A 17,234-nucleotide genomic window follows, 5' to 3' on the forward strand; every position below is an offset into this window, starting at 1 on the left:
CATTGAGTAACTGGGGACAAAAAAAAAGTTTATCAGGAGCTACATATTCAAGTCATTCAGCTCTGGATACTTCAACTACTTCCCTTAGAAAACAAGTACATCTCTGCATACAAATAGCCAAACCATGCTGAAGAATGTCTCCTATAAAAATTCACATGTGCCAAGGACAAGCATGACAGTCAGACATATTCGCACCCACTTGCCATAACACTGTCAACAGAAGAGTAGTATGAGTACTTTTTATCTGCCAGCTACTACAGAGCACTGCTAACTAGGCAAAAGTTAGGTTTGTTTCACCTATGGCCAGTTTCAAAGTGACTGGTATCTTGCTTCTTTAAAATCAAATTTCTTAAAACAACAAAACCAAGAAAAAAATGAATAAACAAGAACAAATATTCCCCCTTTCTGCCCTAATAAATAAAAAATACCAACAAATAAATAACAAAGAAAACAAAGCCCTCCACTACTACCATACAGCTCTTTGCACTTTTATTTTTCAGTCAACCTGTATGTGTTTGCTAGGCTATCACGAGAGAGTGTGGAACAAAAACCTGCTTGTTCTCTGCCCATCAAGATGATGGATGTCCTCTGGCATCCCAGCTGACTGGAACAACAAGGGATAGGAAGAAATAAAGGACACAAATAAGAGCAAAATGAAATGACCCATGAGCTCCAAGGATCTGTTCTAGCCACTACACAGAGACACATGATTCTGAGCTACCCAGTGCCTGAGCAACACCCCTGATGCAAAGATAACCCAGAATAAGTTCAACTCCCACAGTCTTCACCACCTTCTAGGAACCGGTTGACTATCTAAAAGATGACATGTTAAGGCAGGTCTGCACTCTCTGTTTGAGAGCTGCTCTTAACAGTCAACCGAGTGGCAACAAGCACAGCACTCTGAGGAACACTGTTCCAGAAGGCACAGCAATTTGCCCTTCTCTCCAACCACGTTCCCCAGTGTGCACCTCTGCCTGTAAAAGCAGCACTCTGCTGCATGCAGGGATTGAACAAAATGCTGGCTCACAATTGCCAGCTCTTTTATTAGGATATGTGTCATGCAGTCAGAAGAAAAGGTTAAAGGATGCATCACCAGGCTTCATAACATTGACTTCCTTTCAGCAATGCGCTCTGTACAAAGTACAGGCAGTGTGAACCACAGCACTCGTCAGTCTGATAGAAGCATACAAATTGCTGCCTGAGCACAAAGACAGCTTGCCTCTTTTTTTTTTTTTCCTTCTCCTTCTGTAAAAGATTGCTTGCAGTTAAATGGGTCAAAATCTAGACACCTAACTCACAGGAGACACAGACGTAGATAGGAGACACATCTGAGCAGGGGAATGAGAACTCATTTTTTTTGCACGTTGGCTAACAACTTCAAAGTGCTCCTTCTGCAAGCTACATGACCCCTACATTGGTGTTTTTCAGCTGTAAATAACTGCTCCCTTATTCCTTTGGAACAGATACTCTCCTTAGAAGCCCTGGAAAAGATGGTACAGAAGATCCAACTGCTCCAACTGCATTCATGCACAGTTAACAAGTCAGTCGCTTTTACTGCTACTTCAGAGAATAACTCAAAACATGATGGCTTTGAGATTGCATCATCTAGTGAGGGAAATGGGGGTGCAAAGAAGGACAATTCACGTTCTGGTGGCGATATGGGAGAAAGACCAATGCTTTCCACAACCTCTGGCTACCAGGTCTCCAAGATGCACTTTATGGCAACAAAGATGCACTAAAAAGGGGTCACCCTGAGAAAGACCATTAACGGAGCTCCTGAAACACAAAGATGGAAATGATAAAAGCTGCTCCCAAAGCAGATCAAAACAAGGCAACGCAAGGAAGGAGGCAAATTAGAGAGCACACAAAAACATACTGGCTCTCTGCAGTAACAGATGCCAGACGAAGTTAAATGACCATCAGATCGTTTCACCATGTGAATGACACCATTTATAAAAGAAAAGGGGGGGTGGGGGGGGGGAGGTTGTGCAGCATTTGGATGCTGCCAGGTTAAACCACAACAACACGGAGTCTACCCTAAAAAGAGGTGGTGAGGGAGCACAGGGCGGTATGTTGTACTTCGTAACGCACACTGCTTCCACTCATCCTGCGCTCCTTTCCCTCACGTGACAGCAACTCCCGTCTTTCAAGGAAAAGAGAAGCTTTTCAGCCGCCGGATCACAATTACGTTAATTCTGACCCGGAGGTCAGCCGCCTCATAAAACATTCAGGCTCGTCCATCGATCCCAGGCATATCTTCGCCCTTTCTCCAAGCAGCGGTCTATTCCTCTCCTCCAGCCCCGGCCGGCCGCTGCCTTCCCATCCCCTCGGAGCCCCTGTCCCTCGGTTCCCGGCCCACCAGCGGCAGGCAGGCACCGCAGCCCCGGCCCCTCGCCCTTGCTGGAGGAGGGAAGGCCGCGGCCCCGCCTCCGCGCTCTCCTCCTCTTCCTCCGTCCTGCTCCCCCGCTCAGCACCCGGTCACCCGCTCTCCCCCCCCCCCCCCCGCGCGTCCTGCTCGGCTCTCACTACCGATCCCCTCCCGCCCTGCCGCCCCCACGGCCCAGGCGGCGCGACCCACCCCGACGTGAAGTCCTGCTGGACGCTCAACAACCGCTCCCGCAGCGTCTCCAGCATCGTCCCGGCCTCCTACCGTAGCGGCTGCCGGAGCGGGGCGGGCTGGAGGCGAGACGAGGCGGAGCCTCAGCCCCCACCCCCATCCCGCGACGCCTCTCTGCCGGCCCGCCCCCAGCGGAAGCCCGACCCTCTGTTGCTGACATGGGGGAGGTGCGGGGCGGCGCAGGGAAGGGCTATGGAGAGCGTTCAGATCTCTCGAGATGCAGCTCGAGGTTTTGTAAAACGCGCAGTCAGCGGCTGAGTAGTTCCAGCCCCTTACCGTAACGTCACCGTCGTCGGTGACGCTGTGGTAGGCGTGATCTCAGGGAATCCTCCTTTGCAACAAAGTCTTAAAAGCCTGGAAAGTGAAATTCTCGGGTCTCCCACAGGCTGCTGGGTGTCCTGGTGGATGATAGCTTGGCCGTGTGTGACATGGTGGCCCAGAAGGCAGATGGTATCTGAGGGCGCATTAAAAATAACATGAGCAGGAGGTCCAGGAGGTGATCCCTTCATTCTGCCCTGGTGAGGCCACAATTGGGCTCCTGTGTGCAGCTGTGGGCTCTCCAAGGCAGGGAACTTCTAGGGAGAGTCCAGCAGAAAGCCACAAATACAACTGGATGCCTGGAGCATCTCCGTTACAAGGAAAGGCTGAGAGACTTGGGTCTGTTCAGCCTGGAGAAGAGGAGATTGAGGGGATCTCATCAATGCTTGTAAGTACCCGATGTGTGACAGTTGAGTGGATGAGGCCAGGTTCTTTCCAGTGGTTTCCAGCAAAGGATAAGGAGCAAAAGGCAAAAATCTGCAACATGAGAAGTTCCAACAATCATGAGGAAGCAATTCTTTAGTGTGAGGGTGACAGAGGGAACTGTGAGGGAGCAGGCTGCCCAGAGAGGTTGTGAAGTCTCTCTGGAGATATTCAAAACCTTCCTGAGCACTTTCCTGTGTGACCTGCTCTAGAGAAACTGCTTTAGCAGCGGGGTTGGACTCCATGGTATCCAGACCATCCCTGGTTGGCAGGTCCCTTCCAACCCCTGTGATTCTGTAATACTTTATATAGGTGTTAGTGATTCTTAAGAAGAGTGAGAGACATCCCCCCGAAAACACATGAACACAAAAACATAGTCCTGTAGTTATTACAAATAGTAAATGACACAATTAGAGGTTTTCATTAAGCTTCTCAAAATTATATATTCAAATAACAGCTGTTTCCAGAGGTGTAATGAGTCCGAAGACAGCTTAGAAGGAATCAGATCATTTCAGAGCTACTGACAGAAGATGGCCTCCCACCATGTATGTTTTCAGCTAGTATTTGAAGACACAGGAATTATATGAATCTTTTGATTCTTAAATTTTCACTGAATTGAGATCTGTTTTTAAGAATAAAATTGACTGGGATTTTCAAGTGAAAACATTGTATTTATTAACCCATTAAATTTTGGTTAAAAGTTCAGAAATTTTCAGGCAGTAGAGAGCACTGAGTTAATTTCTTACAGGTAGAACATATGCAGACAGGGACTGCTGTGTCTGTCATTAGATACTGAATGGATCATAATGGCCCTTAGGTACACTCAATCAACTGGAATATTGACACCATAATCCCTTTCATCCTCCACTTGTGTGCTGTTAGAGCCATGAGATCTGTAGATTGTTTCTGAAGTGGCTTGTTGAAAAGCAGAGTTGCTCTGTGGCCTTAATACAAGGTAAGAGCTAAATATCTTCTAAGAGAAGGATGACTGGGTGACAGGGTTAGTCACTATACGTACTGGCATTTGTGTAGCTCATCTTGAGGTCAGAAAGGTTGCTTTCATGGTAGACAGCATATGAAGATCTGTAGCAAAGCATGTGACATTTATACACTATTTTCATTTTGCTTAAGCCAACACAATGTTTGAAAGTGCAGACTTTCTCATTCCCTGCATAGGTCAGCCTTAATACTAAGAGAAGAAGGACTTGAATCAGCAAGTTTGATGTATTTGCAGACAGGAATTACAAATGCTGGCAGAAGCTCTGTGATCTGACCTTAGGTAATATAAAAGTTGTGGGAATGTAAGTTTTCAAGAAACGGGGATTTTAATCCTTAATTTTCACCTTTCCTTTGAGAAATTTGAACTTCTTCAGTGTTGTATATTTTCATTTTTGTTGTGAGTTTTTCAACCGCTGTTGCTCTTTTAATTCACAGTAAATATTTCTAAACGCCTGTTAAAAAGAAGCTATGCAGAAACAGCTGTCCTACTGCAAATTCATTGCCATTGCTGCCTAAAATTTGGGAAAAGAAATGTGTCAACTTAGTTCTAACAGTCACAGTAATCCTAGAAATGCCAGAACAGAGGAGACTTGTAAAAGCAGATACTCAAGGGCAGTAAATTGTATCCCATGTAGAGTTTTGTTTTACAGGTTCTTAGGAATGTAAAATAAAGGAGTGTCTACAATCCTGCCACCTCTCTAAAGTTATCAGGTCCCATGCTTAACTCAATTTCTATTTTTTTTTCTTTAAAAGTTGAGTAAGCCCAGTTCCTTTATTTCTTCTTGTAGTCACATTCTAAACTTCTTATTCATACTGCTATGCTCTGAACATTCTCCATTTAATCCAGAAAGTGAGGAGCTCTAGCATTCCCATCATCATTGCATGGGATGGAATTGCATGGCTTCATTCTGAGCCCTATATGAGATTACTTAATAATACAAATTAATTAATGTACAAGAGCATTGAATTTCAAAAATTGTGTTCATATATCATGATAACTCCTCATTAGCTGGGCACATCGATTTTTTGTTTTTATTTTTTTATTTATTTTTTTGGACAGCAATGGAAGCTTCTGAAACAAATACATAACTTTCAACACAATTCTGCATGAAATTAATTTGGATCTAGTTTTACGCAGATAAAATTCATCCTAAATAACTTTTTAATATCAATGAGCTGTTCTGTTAATTTAGTGATTATTTAACAGGTGATTATTTGATACTAAGACTCAAATTCGAACATGATTTTGCTACTTTATTTGCTTGCTTTCCTGGTATTATTAATACAGGTAAAACCTTGTGTAAGTATTCTGCATGGCTATACAGGTTTCTACAACAAAAGCATAAGCTTTCTGTGCTTTGCATATATGTAAAGAACAGTGATGTAAATGGGAAGCAACAAATATGTAAAGCAAAAAGCAAAGAAATGCATTTGACTAGATAACCCAAGGGGGAATTGAGGGCCCTTTTGTAGATTAGCAGCTCTTTGAGGTGCAAGTAAGGCTGCATTTTTATAACAGCTTAAGCAGACCAAAGTCAGCCCTAGTTCTTTGCATGTTTCCACATTTTTCCAGGCCTTCCTGGTCCCTGAAGAACATGAAGTCCTTCTGATGGACAATCCAAAAAGCATTTTATGTAACTTACTTACATTTTACCTAAGTATATTATGTTAGTTACTAATTTAATAAGTAACTCTGACTGTCAGTTTAAACAGTTGCAATGTGAAGAACAGAGATACAAACGTATGTTATATATGTTCTTTCACCTGTGAATCTTTGAATGCTGGCCTATTTGGTAAAGGTACAATATTGTTTGCACCTAGTAGCCTATCATAAATTTGAATCCAGGTTCCTTTTCCCACATCAAAGCCTCATAACCATGCTTTGCATGCAGTTGTGAATGGTTCAAGGTCTGAAGGAGAAGTGGGGGCCAGCTGCTCTGTAAGGGACAGAAGCTGACGGAAATCACTCAGCCTGGGTTCAGACATACAATGCCCAATTGGGGTGAACAGGTCCAGAGATGGTAGTGAGATTCAGCCGAGAGTCCAGATCATCAGGAAACCTCAAGGTGATGGGGGCAGAGCTGAGGTCAAGCCAGAAATTCCATTCTCAGGTCAAGGTCATGTTTGGAGGTGGTAGCCAGGGTCGCAGTGCGGTGATCAGCGAGCAGAGCTGTAGTGATAAGGCAAATCAGTTCTTCATAGGTGGCTTTGTATGAGCCATTTGGCTACTTTTTGCATCAGCCAAAGATAGGTAACAAAGAGCTAAACTATGTTTAGTGACATTGCCTCAGTGTATACGCTTATGAATATGGAGCAGTGCCTTTCACATACTGTCCCACATACCCAAAACATTTGAGAGAGCATCTCTCACAGAAAGAACAGCCGTGGGACTTGATCTCCTGGTTTATAAAGCTTCAAAGACACGTTTTTAGATGTTAACATTTTTGTGGACGTCTTTCTGACAGCATGAAAGAAGATATATGTTTAATATTTTTTCTATGGGATTTTTGAAGACTATGGGATTTTTGAAGTCAAGAGCAAAAGTTTGTATGTGTGGTATCCCACAGTAAGACAATGATTAAAGGAGGCAACCCGTAGCTATATGTAACTATGTAGATGTCATGGGAAAACACATCCTGAAAGGAGTGACTATCTTGAACAGCACTGCTCTTATCCTGAAATACACCCAGATTGAATGGGATGACTTCATATTTTTTATTCTTCTGTCAGCTGCATTTAGTTGTGAAACTGAGTGCAAAATTTTTGCTATTACCACATAACAGAACTTGAAATCTATGTAGAATGCAGGATGGTCTGTCTGCTGTCTTTCCTTTCCCCACATCCCCTTTTCTTCCTTCACTTCATTCCTAGTCTTCTCTCTTTTTGCTTTTTTAGTAGTCAGTCAAGGCCATCACATCCTCAGTGCTGCTGTTGTCAGTGAGACAGCTGAAGACCAAATGTTAACTGTGCTGCTGCTTGAAGCCTGCCAGATATGAGACTGAGTAATAAGATTGCGTGCTCTGACTGTTTTTCCACCAGTGAGCTTTCAAGTGGGGACTGAAACTGTATGTTCTATTCTGAAGTTAAATTCTTTGAAGTTAATACAGCATCTTCCTGTCAGAAAACAGTGGTCAAAACTTCTTCTGAGGAGCACGGCTCAAATGAAGTGCTGATTTAAAGAGTATGCAGTGAAACACCCAGTTCCACTAGAGGGCACAGTTGTGTGTAGAAAAACAAAATAGAGCCGTGGCAGCGTTCGTTTTCCTGGAAGTACATTTATCTCTAATGAGCAAAACATTACTGATACACTTTAAGTGCAGTTCTTAGATTATTTTGTCTCAGAAGGACATCTCAAAAACTCTACTGGTACAGATGGCATCAATCTCAGTGGGAAGTAGCCGCTTGTGTTTGATGTTGTCCCAGTGTTGCTTTCCTAAGCTCCTTCCTCCGGCTTAGGCAAGAGAAAATTGCTGTTACTGCTCTGCTTGTACTTCCATGGACAATACAGATGATATTAAAAAAGTAAAAATAATTTTTAAAAAAATCAGACAAGAGAATTAGGACCTTCCGTCCCAGCAGAATACTGGGGTATGCTGTTTCCAGTGACTTTTATATTGTCACTTCTGTCAAAATGATGTAGGGGAATTGACTTAGTAACAATTGATTTCAAATGAAGCCGTGATATTGTGTCTTTGGGAGAAGGACCTTTCATCTTACATACAGCAGTCTATATTGAGCAGGTTTAGCCTGTTAATTAGAAGACACATTGTAGACTGCACAGCTTATATAACTGATCTTATCCCCACTGTCAAGGAATTTAAAAGGATGTATTAAGAATGACTGAATGCTGTACAATAACATTTGAAGTAGTATTAAGTAGTTATGTCTGTGTCTGCTGTTTTTTGTTGCTTGTGTATAATTTTACTTGGGTAGTCACGTTAGATGTTGCCCTAGGCGGTAAGGCATAATTGCTTTGTCTGAGGAAAAGGTTGTGTATTCTCCTCTTCACTGCATTGCCAAGAAAATGCCAGTGTGACTACAGCTACACCTGCAGATGTGCGTTTGGATGTGGGGGAGAGAACTTATGCAAAGCTTTTGTCTTTCAGAGGTGTTCCAGGAGTGAAACCTCTTCTGTTGCTATATGCTGTGTCAGCACTGGGAGGCTCTACTGATTCTCTGTGCTGAGGTAAGTGAAGCAACAGAAACTGTTTACAGAGAGGACTACAAAAACGCTATGAAAGCACTACAAGTGAATGGGACGTGTCATGAAACACAAGGGCATATAATTCATATAAAATATCAATTTCCCCTGTGTTTACTGGTCTACTTTAGTTATTCTGTATTACTTTCTATTTTCTATTAACATGACAAATTTTTGCTCCCCTGAATGCCAGAAGCAAAGTTGGAGGGAAGTAGAATGAAGCCCGGAGTGAGATGTTTGAAGGACAAGCATACTATGTGTCAGCTTTGTTGATCAGAAGCAATTAGCTCAGTGAAACCCAATTAGGGCACAGTTTTAGTTTTATACACACAGACTTTAATCACTCATTATCCATGTGAACTCTAAAGGGAATTACAGGAAACTAACAGGATGAAATGGCTGTTCCTTTGCTGTTAATGTAGGAGTTTGCTAAGTATTTGGTTCTTAACTACTGATTTCAGTGACTTCATCTTACATTAAATCAGCTCTTGTTTTTTTGGATTTTTTTTTCCCATTAGCAGGATCTTAATCATCTGTCATACTGGCCTTTCTGGTGACAATTATCGCATGAGTTAATTTAATTTTTTTATGACTCCTCCTCTTGTTTGCTTCTCTTGCTTAAGGCAATTTTTGTTGACACCTTCTGGCTGGCTGCTGAACATTTGGCTAATAGCTCTTGCAGTTGTCAACTTCATACTGTTTGAAATTGAATTTTCTTTCCTCAGTTTGTATGGGTCTGCTGTTTACTAGCCTGTTATGCATGGAATCTAATCCACTTATGCTGTAAGAAGCTTGGATACAGAACTTTTTTTTGTCACATTATGTTTTATTTATTGAGCATAATTTAGTTTGAATGAAATAAAATAGTCATAATGGTTCTTGTACTGTTGCAGAACTTCCTTATCGCAGTGCATTTTGTCAGTTTGATTTATTTTATCTCTCTGTTTACAGTTGTTGTGACGATCAGAGTTGCTTTACTAGTTACAGCAAAAGTACCTCATCTTCCTGGAAAGCACTCCATATTTCAAATTACAAAGCCAACTTTGGGGTAGACCTGAGAAGTGTGTAGGCAAGTTTTGATTTAAAGTGGTGTCTGCCTTCTCTCTCTCTATCTCTCTGGTATATTTTTCATTTGGAAAGTAGCTGTCATTGCTGTATATCAAGATGCATTGCATAGACAGGGAAACATTGTTCATACAGAAAACCATTGGGATTGACAGTTATGTAGTTATGGAACTACGTCTATTCTGCCACATCTGAAAGTAAGAGCACTTCAGTGCCAAATTTAAGGCACTACATTTGGTGATTCTGACGTGTATATCCCAGTATGTAAAATGGCAAAACTGGATTGGATCTGTTTGTTGATGATATAATGCTCTGAGGTACACTATTCGCTTCTGTAGGATGTCTTCTTGGTTTGTACTTTCCAGGAACAGAAGAGAATGAGGTTAACATTGTTTGGGCCAAATCTCTGACACAGAAGGCATGGGAGGCTGAAAGAGCCTTGAGCAAAAGGTCTGCATTAAACTGAGAAAGAAAAAATAGTTTCCTGTTAGAGACATGTATGAAATCTCACCTTATCTCAGTAGCAGAGATATACACCATTTACAGCAGAGTAAGGGGACCAAGTAAAGCTTAAAAATAATATTTTTGCTCTCAGAAGAGCCCTCACTGTTAGTCACAACAACATTTCTAGCATACATATTTCTCGAAGATAGTTCCAGGCATTCAAATTGATATCCTGCATCTTTCTTACTGAGAAAGGGCAATAAAATAAACCTAGACAGGTTTTTCATCTTTCCTTAAAACAAAAAATTTTACATCTTTCAGAAGTTCTTTCTGTGCTGAGTATCAAGTGGTGCCTTAAAAATCATGCTTTTAATCATCATAACTTTTAATCCCTTGTTCTCCAGAATTTCGTGCCTTTTTTCTGCATGCCTCTAACAATGATGTGATGGAGTTAAGAGTTTAAACAAACATTTATTGTTCAGATTTGGACTTCAGCATTATAATATGACTATGAACTGCTCTCAGATCTTCATACCAGAAACTTTTGTTTGAGTGCAAAATTTTGAGGTCTGGCTTTAGAAGGCTAGAGTCCTTTGCTCTTCCAACTCTGAATTTATTATTATTATTATTATTATTATTATTGCTTGGCTTCATAAATTGTCTTGATTTGTTTATTTTCTTAGGTAGATGCCAAATCCAGCAGTTCCAGCTAGGAAATGATTTTCACTGAGTAAGCAATAAACAGGCTATTGTTCGTATTACCACTGTCTGTACATGGTAGCAACATTAAATACTTCACTATTGAAAAGGAAGAAAATATATTTTACAGATATGTTTCCATATGGTGTGTTCTTCTGGACACTAAGTTGAACATGAGCCAGGAATATCTCCTTGTTGCAATGTAGGCTAGGCTATCCTGGGCAATGTTAGGGAGTCAGCCAGTCAAGGGAGGTGACTGCTTAGCCCTGGTGAGGCCATACCTAGATTATTGTGTCCAATTCTGTGTTCCCCAGAAAGAGAGAGGCTTGAACATACTGGAGGGAATCCATTGAAAGGCCACAAAAGTGAGTAAAGGACAGGAGCATCTCTGCTATGAGAAAAGGCTGAGAGAGTAGAGACTGTTTCACTTAGAGAAAAGAAGGCTCACGGGAGGTCTTGTCATTGAATATGAATACCTGGAGGGAACGTGAAAAGAATACAAGGTCTGTGCAGGCAAGAGGCAATGAGTACAAACTGAAACGCAGGAGATTCATCTGAATATCACTGGGAGGGTGACTGAGAATTGACAGAGGTTTCCAATTGAGGTTATGGAGTCTTCATCCTTGGTTTTTTTCAATATCCATCTTGCATGGGCCTGGACAAGCTGCTCCAGGCAAACTTGCTTGAGTAGGTTTTAGATTAGATGACCTCCACAAGTCCCTTCCAATCCCAACCATCCTGTGACTCTGTAACTGCTTATCATCTATGTAATCTTACTTGCTTAGAATATAGTACTGTATTTTCAGCTTATGACCGTTTAGGACCTCATTTGTACTTCCTTTTTATGCATTTGTACAAGTTTCATAAGTTGACTTCACTTCTGTAGCCTATACACTAAAGGCACAAATCTTTGAGAGGAGAGAATGCCCCAGACTTTATGTGTAAGACTGAGCTAAAACTGTGTTTTCTGATACTTACTGTAATATCATAGTGGTATTTTCTGCAAACTCTTCAGTCCCTAGGAGTAATTCATTTATTTCAGATTAGCTCGTATGATACTGGGGTTCTGAAAATCTTTTCTAAATATCATTAAACGATTATTTGTATAAATACAAACATACAAGGTTTTACATATTCACTGAGGGAATTTGTTGTCATATATCTAGAATTCAGGTCTTGTCAAAGTTCTCAGACCTAAATATTCATGTTAGTTCAAAGATGTATTTTAGCATGGGATTCCATGCCTTTTTCCCCGTAAAGATTCTGTCTAAGAAAAAAAGAATAATACAATAAAAGCCATATTTTACATATACGTGTTATACATGCATTACTGCATATAAATCGTAATGACTCTTTCCAATACTTGAACTTTTGCAGTGGCAGAGGAAGATCTTAGCTACTTTGTACTGGAGTCTGTATTTTATTTTTCATTAAACCTACTTGGCTTTAAATGGACCATTCAGTGTCTTCAAATTTTAAGACAGACTGAAGAACAAACTCCAGGAGGAAAAAAAAAACCACAAAACAATCCAGCTTTATTTACTACAACTTAGTAATTCTGTTGAGTTCATATGATTTGAGTTTACATGCATGTATTGAAGATGACTGTTGTCCATTCTGTCATTACCAGTATAAGAATGCATCATCCTCTTCAATTCAGTTTATTGTTTGAAAATGCTTTTAACAGCTCTCATTTCACATTTCTTTGGTACTATAAAGTGGAAAAACTTGCTTTTCCTTCCATGCAGAAATGAAACACAGGTGCTCTTCTCTCTCCAGTAAAGTGCATCTTATTGTAAATAAATCACCACTTAAATAAATTTAGGCTAAAAGGCAGGAATCACTTGTTTTATAGTATGAATGTATTTTCTGCGTCAGACATTTGCACATTCCTTTATCCAAGGCAAAATCTGGAGTTTTAAGACACAAAAGTAAGTTTGTCTATGAACAGAGGAAGTAATTAAGTTCTTCAATGATTTTACTCCCACGTTACTCAGTCCTTCCCATCTTCAGTGCAAAAGTGCTTCTTCCAACTCCTTCCTGTGTCTTTTGCCAGTTTGGCTGAGAAAGTGGCAACATATGCTGTTGCTGAAATAAGTATGTGCTGATTGCCTGTTAGTTATACCCACATCCATTGGCCAGCTGGCTGAACTGCAACTGGCTTTTCCATATTGATAACATTAAATTTGGTCCATTTCTAGCAATAGCGTTTTCATGAAACGTGTAGGATTTTAGTATCTTTGAGCTGCTCAACGGACTCGCAGGTTAGGAGGGGGAGGCCAGGCAGTACAGTTGCATGAGTCTCACTTCCTTGAGAAAACAAGTTTGAAATTCATGTCAACATATACTCACATCTCAGGAAAAAAAGAACTTGAAAGTCCATCACAGCTAATAAACAGATCAGAACTATTGGATATTCTGGCTAAAATTATTCAGAGAACAGAGCAAGTGTTTGTTTTCTAATGCCATTAGGAGAACCATTTGCCAAGCTTGGGTGCTTATTGAAGTTAGTGTGATTATGTAAGTGTAACATAATGGAGCATGGCTTTTAAAAGTTTATTACACTATTTTCTTCCATGATGAATTCTGATGCAGCAAAGCAAAATACTTAACTTTTAAAATAACAGATCTACTTTTCCAAGGTGTTTTGAAGTCAGGCAAGCTTAAAAGCAGGTACTGTACGGTCAGATCCACATATATACAAGCAAAGGCAGGTTCTTCCATTATCTTAACAAAATTCTTCTCATTAAGGAACATATTTAGGCCTGAAATGTCAAAGTAGTACACTTCATTTGTTTGTGACCAGCTTGCATCTAAAGTACTTTTGCATACATAAGGCATTGCTATTTACTCAGTTCAGCATCTATGTTAAGTGATTCCACGGTACTCCATTCCAGACATTACAGAAAGAATTATTGCCACCTCACTGACCTGGAAGACGAAAAGTTGCCAGTTTCAGTCCTGTTAACAACCCTGGGGCAGGGGAACCATCTAGCAGAAACTCATCAGCCTGCAGAGTCTGACAGATGAACAAGGTTCCTGCTGAGCAATTTCAGTGAATAGATGCATTCTTCCATCAATTACATTCTATCAAATTGGCCTTTATCTTTTGAAACCAATTTCTCAAGAGATTTTCTAGACAGCTCTTGTAAACAAGAAAAAGTCTAATATTAATACCCTTTAATTTGCTTACTTCTAGCTCTGCCTTCTTCTAAAGAAGAAAGAAGAAATGAATGTATCATTTACTGCTTTTTAAAGAGAGTAGGGCTTGGCTGAGTTTTTTCCATTTATCAACTATTCAAGTTACTTCACTTAAGGAACAGGATTCACAAACACTTCAAAAAAAATTACCATCTGTATGCTGTAGCAGTTATCTTTAGTATAATGAAACAGGTCTTCTTGTTGGTAGTGGTAGAATTCCACATTATCTTACCTTACTGTTGACACAGTCATTTGCTCACTTTTCCCCATCTTCCCAGTGAGAAGGAGAGAATAGAAAAAAGAAAAACCACAAAAGTAGAACTCGTGAGTTAAAGTAAAACTGTTTACTAAGAAAAGGATAGTAGTTACAATTATATATATATATGTATTAATGTATATAGCAAGTGCAGTCAACACACCATAGGAATGGGTTGCCATCCAGGCTTGAGCAGTGGGCCCAGGTGAACCTTATGAGGCTTCACAAATCCAAGATGCAAGGTGTTGTACCTGGGTTGAAGCAACATCAACTACAAGCTGGGGGATGAAAGGATTGAGTGCAGCCCTGCCAAAAAAGACCTGGGTGTACTGATGGATGGCAAGCTGGATATATTCCTTGCAGCCCAGAAAGCCAGCCATACCCTGGGATTTATCCAAAAAAGCATGGCCAGTAGGTTAAGGGAGGAGATCCTGCTTCTCTACTCTGTGCTGGTGATACCTCACCTGGAGTACTGCATCCAGATGTGGAGTCCTCAGTACAGCAGAGACATGGACCTGTTGGAGTGCATCCAAAGGAGGGCCACAAAAGTGATCCAAGGGGTGAAAAACCTCTGCAATAAGGACAGACTGAAAGAGCTGAGGCTGTTCAGCCTGGAGAAGAGAAGGCTGTGAGGTAACCTGATAGAGGTCTTTCAGTATCTAAAGAGGAGCTCCAAGAAAGAAGGGGAAGAAGGCTTTTAGCAGGGTCTGTAGTTTGCGGAAAAAGGGGAAATGCTTCAAATCTTAATGTAAATGGATGTTGGTTAGGTATAAGGAAAAAGTCTTCAACAGTGAGGGTGGTGAGGCACTGGTATAGGTTGCCCAGAGATGTGGTGGATGCCCCATCCCACGAGACTTTCAAGGCATGGCTGGATCAGGCCCTGGGCAACCTGATCTAGCTGTGCATGTCCCTGTTCATTGTAGGGCAGCTGAACTAGATGGCCTTTAAAGGTCCCTTCCAACTAAGGATTCTATTATTCTATTATTCTAAGTGATACACAAGGAATTGCTCACCACCCCCTGACCAATGCCCAGCTAGCACCTGGAGCAGAGGAAGAGAGAGAGATGAACTCCCAATCCACTTCAAAATGCCTTCCTTATGATTTCATATGGTGTGGAATATCCCTTTGGATAGTTTAAGTCAGCTGTTCTTAGTATGTTCCCTCTCAGCTCCTTGGGCCCTCTGCTGAGAATGGCCTTGGCTCTGTACAACACTGCTTAGCAGGGAACTATAAGCATTGGAGTGTTATCAACACTGTTTTTCTCCTAGAAACAAATAGATAGCATCATATCAGACACTTAAGAAAAATCAACCCCAGCTGAAACTAAGACACGTAGCTAAAAGAGACTTCTTTCACCAAAGCAAACATGATTTTATGATATGGTGACATGCATAAATGAATGGAACTAAATTAATGTATGCCTGGTGATTTATTTGATTAAATAAGTTTAAGTACTCATTTCTGTGATGGGTTGACCATGATTAAGGGCCGAACTCCTACCCAGCCATACGCTTACTCCTTGGCAGGACAGGGAACAAAGATAAGAACAGGAAGATGAACAAGAAAGGTTGTGTATTGAGATAAAGATGGGGCTTACTAATTATTGTTGAGGGCTAAACATACTCAGTGGCAATGCTTATAATCATGTCTATCAGAGCTATATATGTCATAGACAGTACTCTTTAATACTGTAACCATAGAGGTAGTCACTGGGAACTTAGTTAAGAGATTTCTTTGTTCCTGTTGTCCCTTTAACTATGTATGAGGACTTCGCACGATCTTTTTCAAAAGTGGAACCCAGCCACAAGCTGTGGTCAATTCGTAGAGCTAACAGTTCAGTTCTGATACACGGTAGATTTAAAACCATCTAGTTTGTCTCTACATGCATGATCCCATTATGGTCTGCATGAGTGGCGTTCTCACTAAATCATTTATTTCAATCATATTAGCAGTAACAGAGGTGTTAGTGACTGTTTCTTGGGTTTGAAGAAATATTCTCTCTGGCATCTGAAGCTAAGTGATTCCCTCTTTTGAACACTGTGCAATTTGTAATGCCTTTTTTTTTATCGAATTCATCTCTGTTAATAAGATCTATAATTATTAAGAAGGAAGGCATAACGAGATTGGCTGATTATAATGTAAGTAGTGTAGACAAGTACTTCTAATTCCCCAAAGGATTAATCATGGTGCTAGCATGCTTTGGGCTGCTAGACTGCTGTTTTTAAACATCCTTATTTTAAAGGAATTGTATTTATGGAAGATTAAATCATTAGTTTGGAATGGTCAGCATCTTTTCGTTATTGTATGGGAACTGCTCAGTCACGGCCTGAACCTCTGATTGATCACCTGAGGTGAGCACTGAGTCAGCCACAGGAGCACAGGTGAAGGCAATTGAGCTGCACCTCTCCTAGACCTATTTAAGAGCTGGCTACCAGTGGGGAAGGATCTCTGCTGGAGATCTGCTCTGCTGGAGTTTTGTAAGTGAGCCTAGGATAGGGGTAAGCCTTCTATTTATTCTCTGTTGTTATCATAGTCTGCTTTGCCAAACTCTCTTGTTTATTTTGTGATTATGACATCCTAATATTCTTTGATTATACAGTTATTAATTTCTTCCCTGAAGAAGAAGCAACAGATATCTTGTGTGGAATATGCATGAATTAGCTCTGCTTCTGTGAGTGCAATCTGTGCACCTAAACCTGTAAATATTCAATGATGCAACCACCATAGATTTGTTTCAATATGATGGCGTGTTTGTATGAGAAAGGCATTGCTGCATCACTTGATGTGATTGGTGTAAATATTCCACTTATATCTTTTCTTCTGTATGTGCAAAATGATACAAATCCTAAGTTTCTCTTAGGATTCTCAGAATGTGTCACAGATGCTTTGTATTGAGGATTGGGATAAACAGCAGCATCCTGTGTTTTGGATGTTGTCCTCAGTCTGAACTGTGGGGAAGCTGCCAACCCACTTCTGTCACCCTGCTTCTCAAGGTAGATAATCCTTCCAA

The 17,234-nt window shown here is 40.8% G+C and overlaps 1 protein-coding gene and 2 long non-coding RNA genes across 3 annotated transcripts in view; 1 reads left to right on the forward strand and 2 right to left on the reverse strand.

Moving 5' to 3' along the window:
- DTNBP1 (dystrobrevin binding protein 1) overlaps positions 1–2,696 on the reverse strand; it is a 60,679-nt gene extending 57,983 nt beyond the window's left edge. The window contains exon 1 of the mRNA XM_042869277.1: positions 2,579–2,696. Within this exon, the coding sequence (XP_042725211.1) occupies positions 2,579–2,634 (56 nt within the window). The 5' untranslated portion in view covers positions 2,635–2,696. The remainder of the gene's footprint in view (positions 1–2,578) is intronic.
- A 355-nt stretch (positions 2,697–3,051) lies between these two features.
- The window catches only part of LOC122179048, a 32,835-nt gene continuing 18,652 nt past the window's right edge, over positions 3,052–17,234 (forward strand). Inside the window, exons 1-2 of the long non-coding RNA XR_006178511.1 lie at positions 3,052–3,323; positions 8,464–8,543. This is a non-coding gene — a long non-coding RNA (uncharacterized LOC122179048). The remainder of the gene's footprint in view (positions 3,324–8,463; positions 8,544–17,234) is intronic.
- LOC122179049 lies at positions 13,048–14,302 on the reverse strand. The gene is made up of 3 exons (XR_006178512.1): positions 14,200–14,302; positions 13,698–13,785; positions 13,048–13,072 (listed from the first exon to the last, which is right to left on the reverse strand). It is a non-coding gene; the product is annotated as an uncharacterized LOC122179049 (long non-coding RNA).

Source organism: Lagopus leucura, unplaced genomic scaffold (genome assembly GCF_019238085.1).
Source record: "Lagopus leucura isolate 7727_CA_CO unplaced genomic scaffold, USGS_WTPT01 Super-Scaffold_100002, whole genome shotgun sequence".
NCBI lineage: Eukaryota > Metazoa > Chordata > Aves > Galliformes > Phasianidae > Lagopus > Lagopus leucura.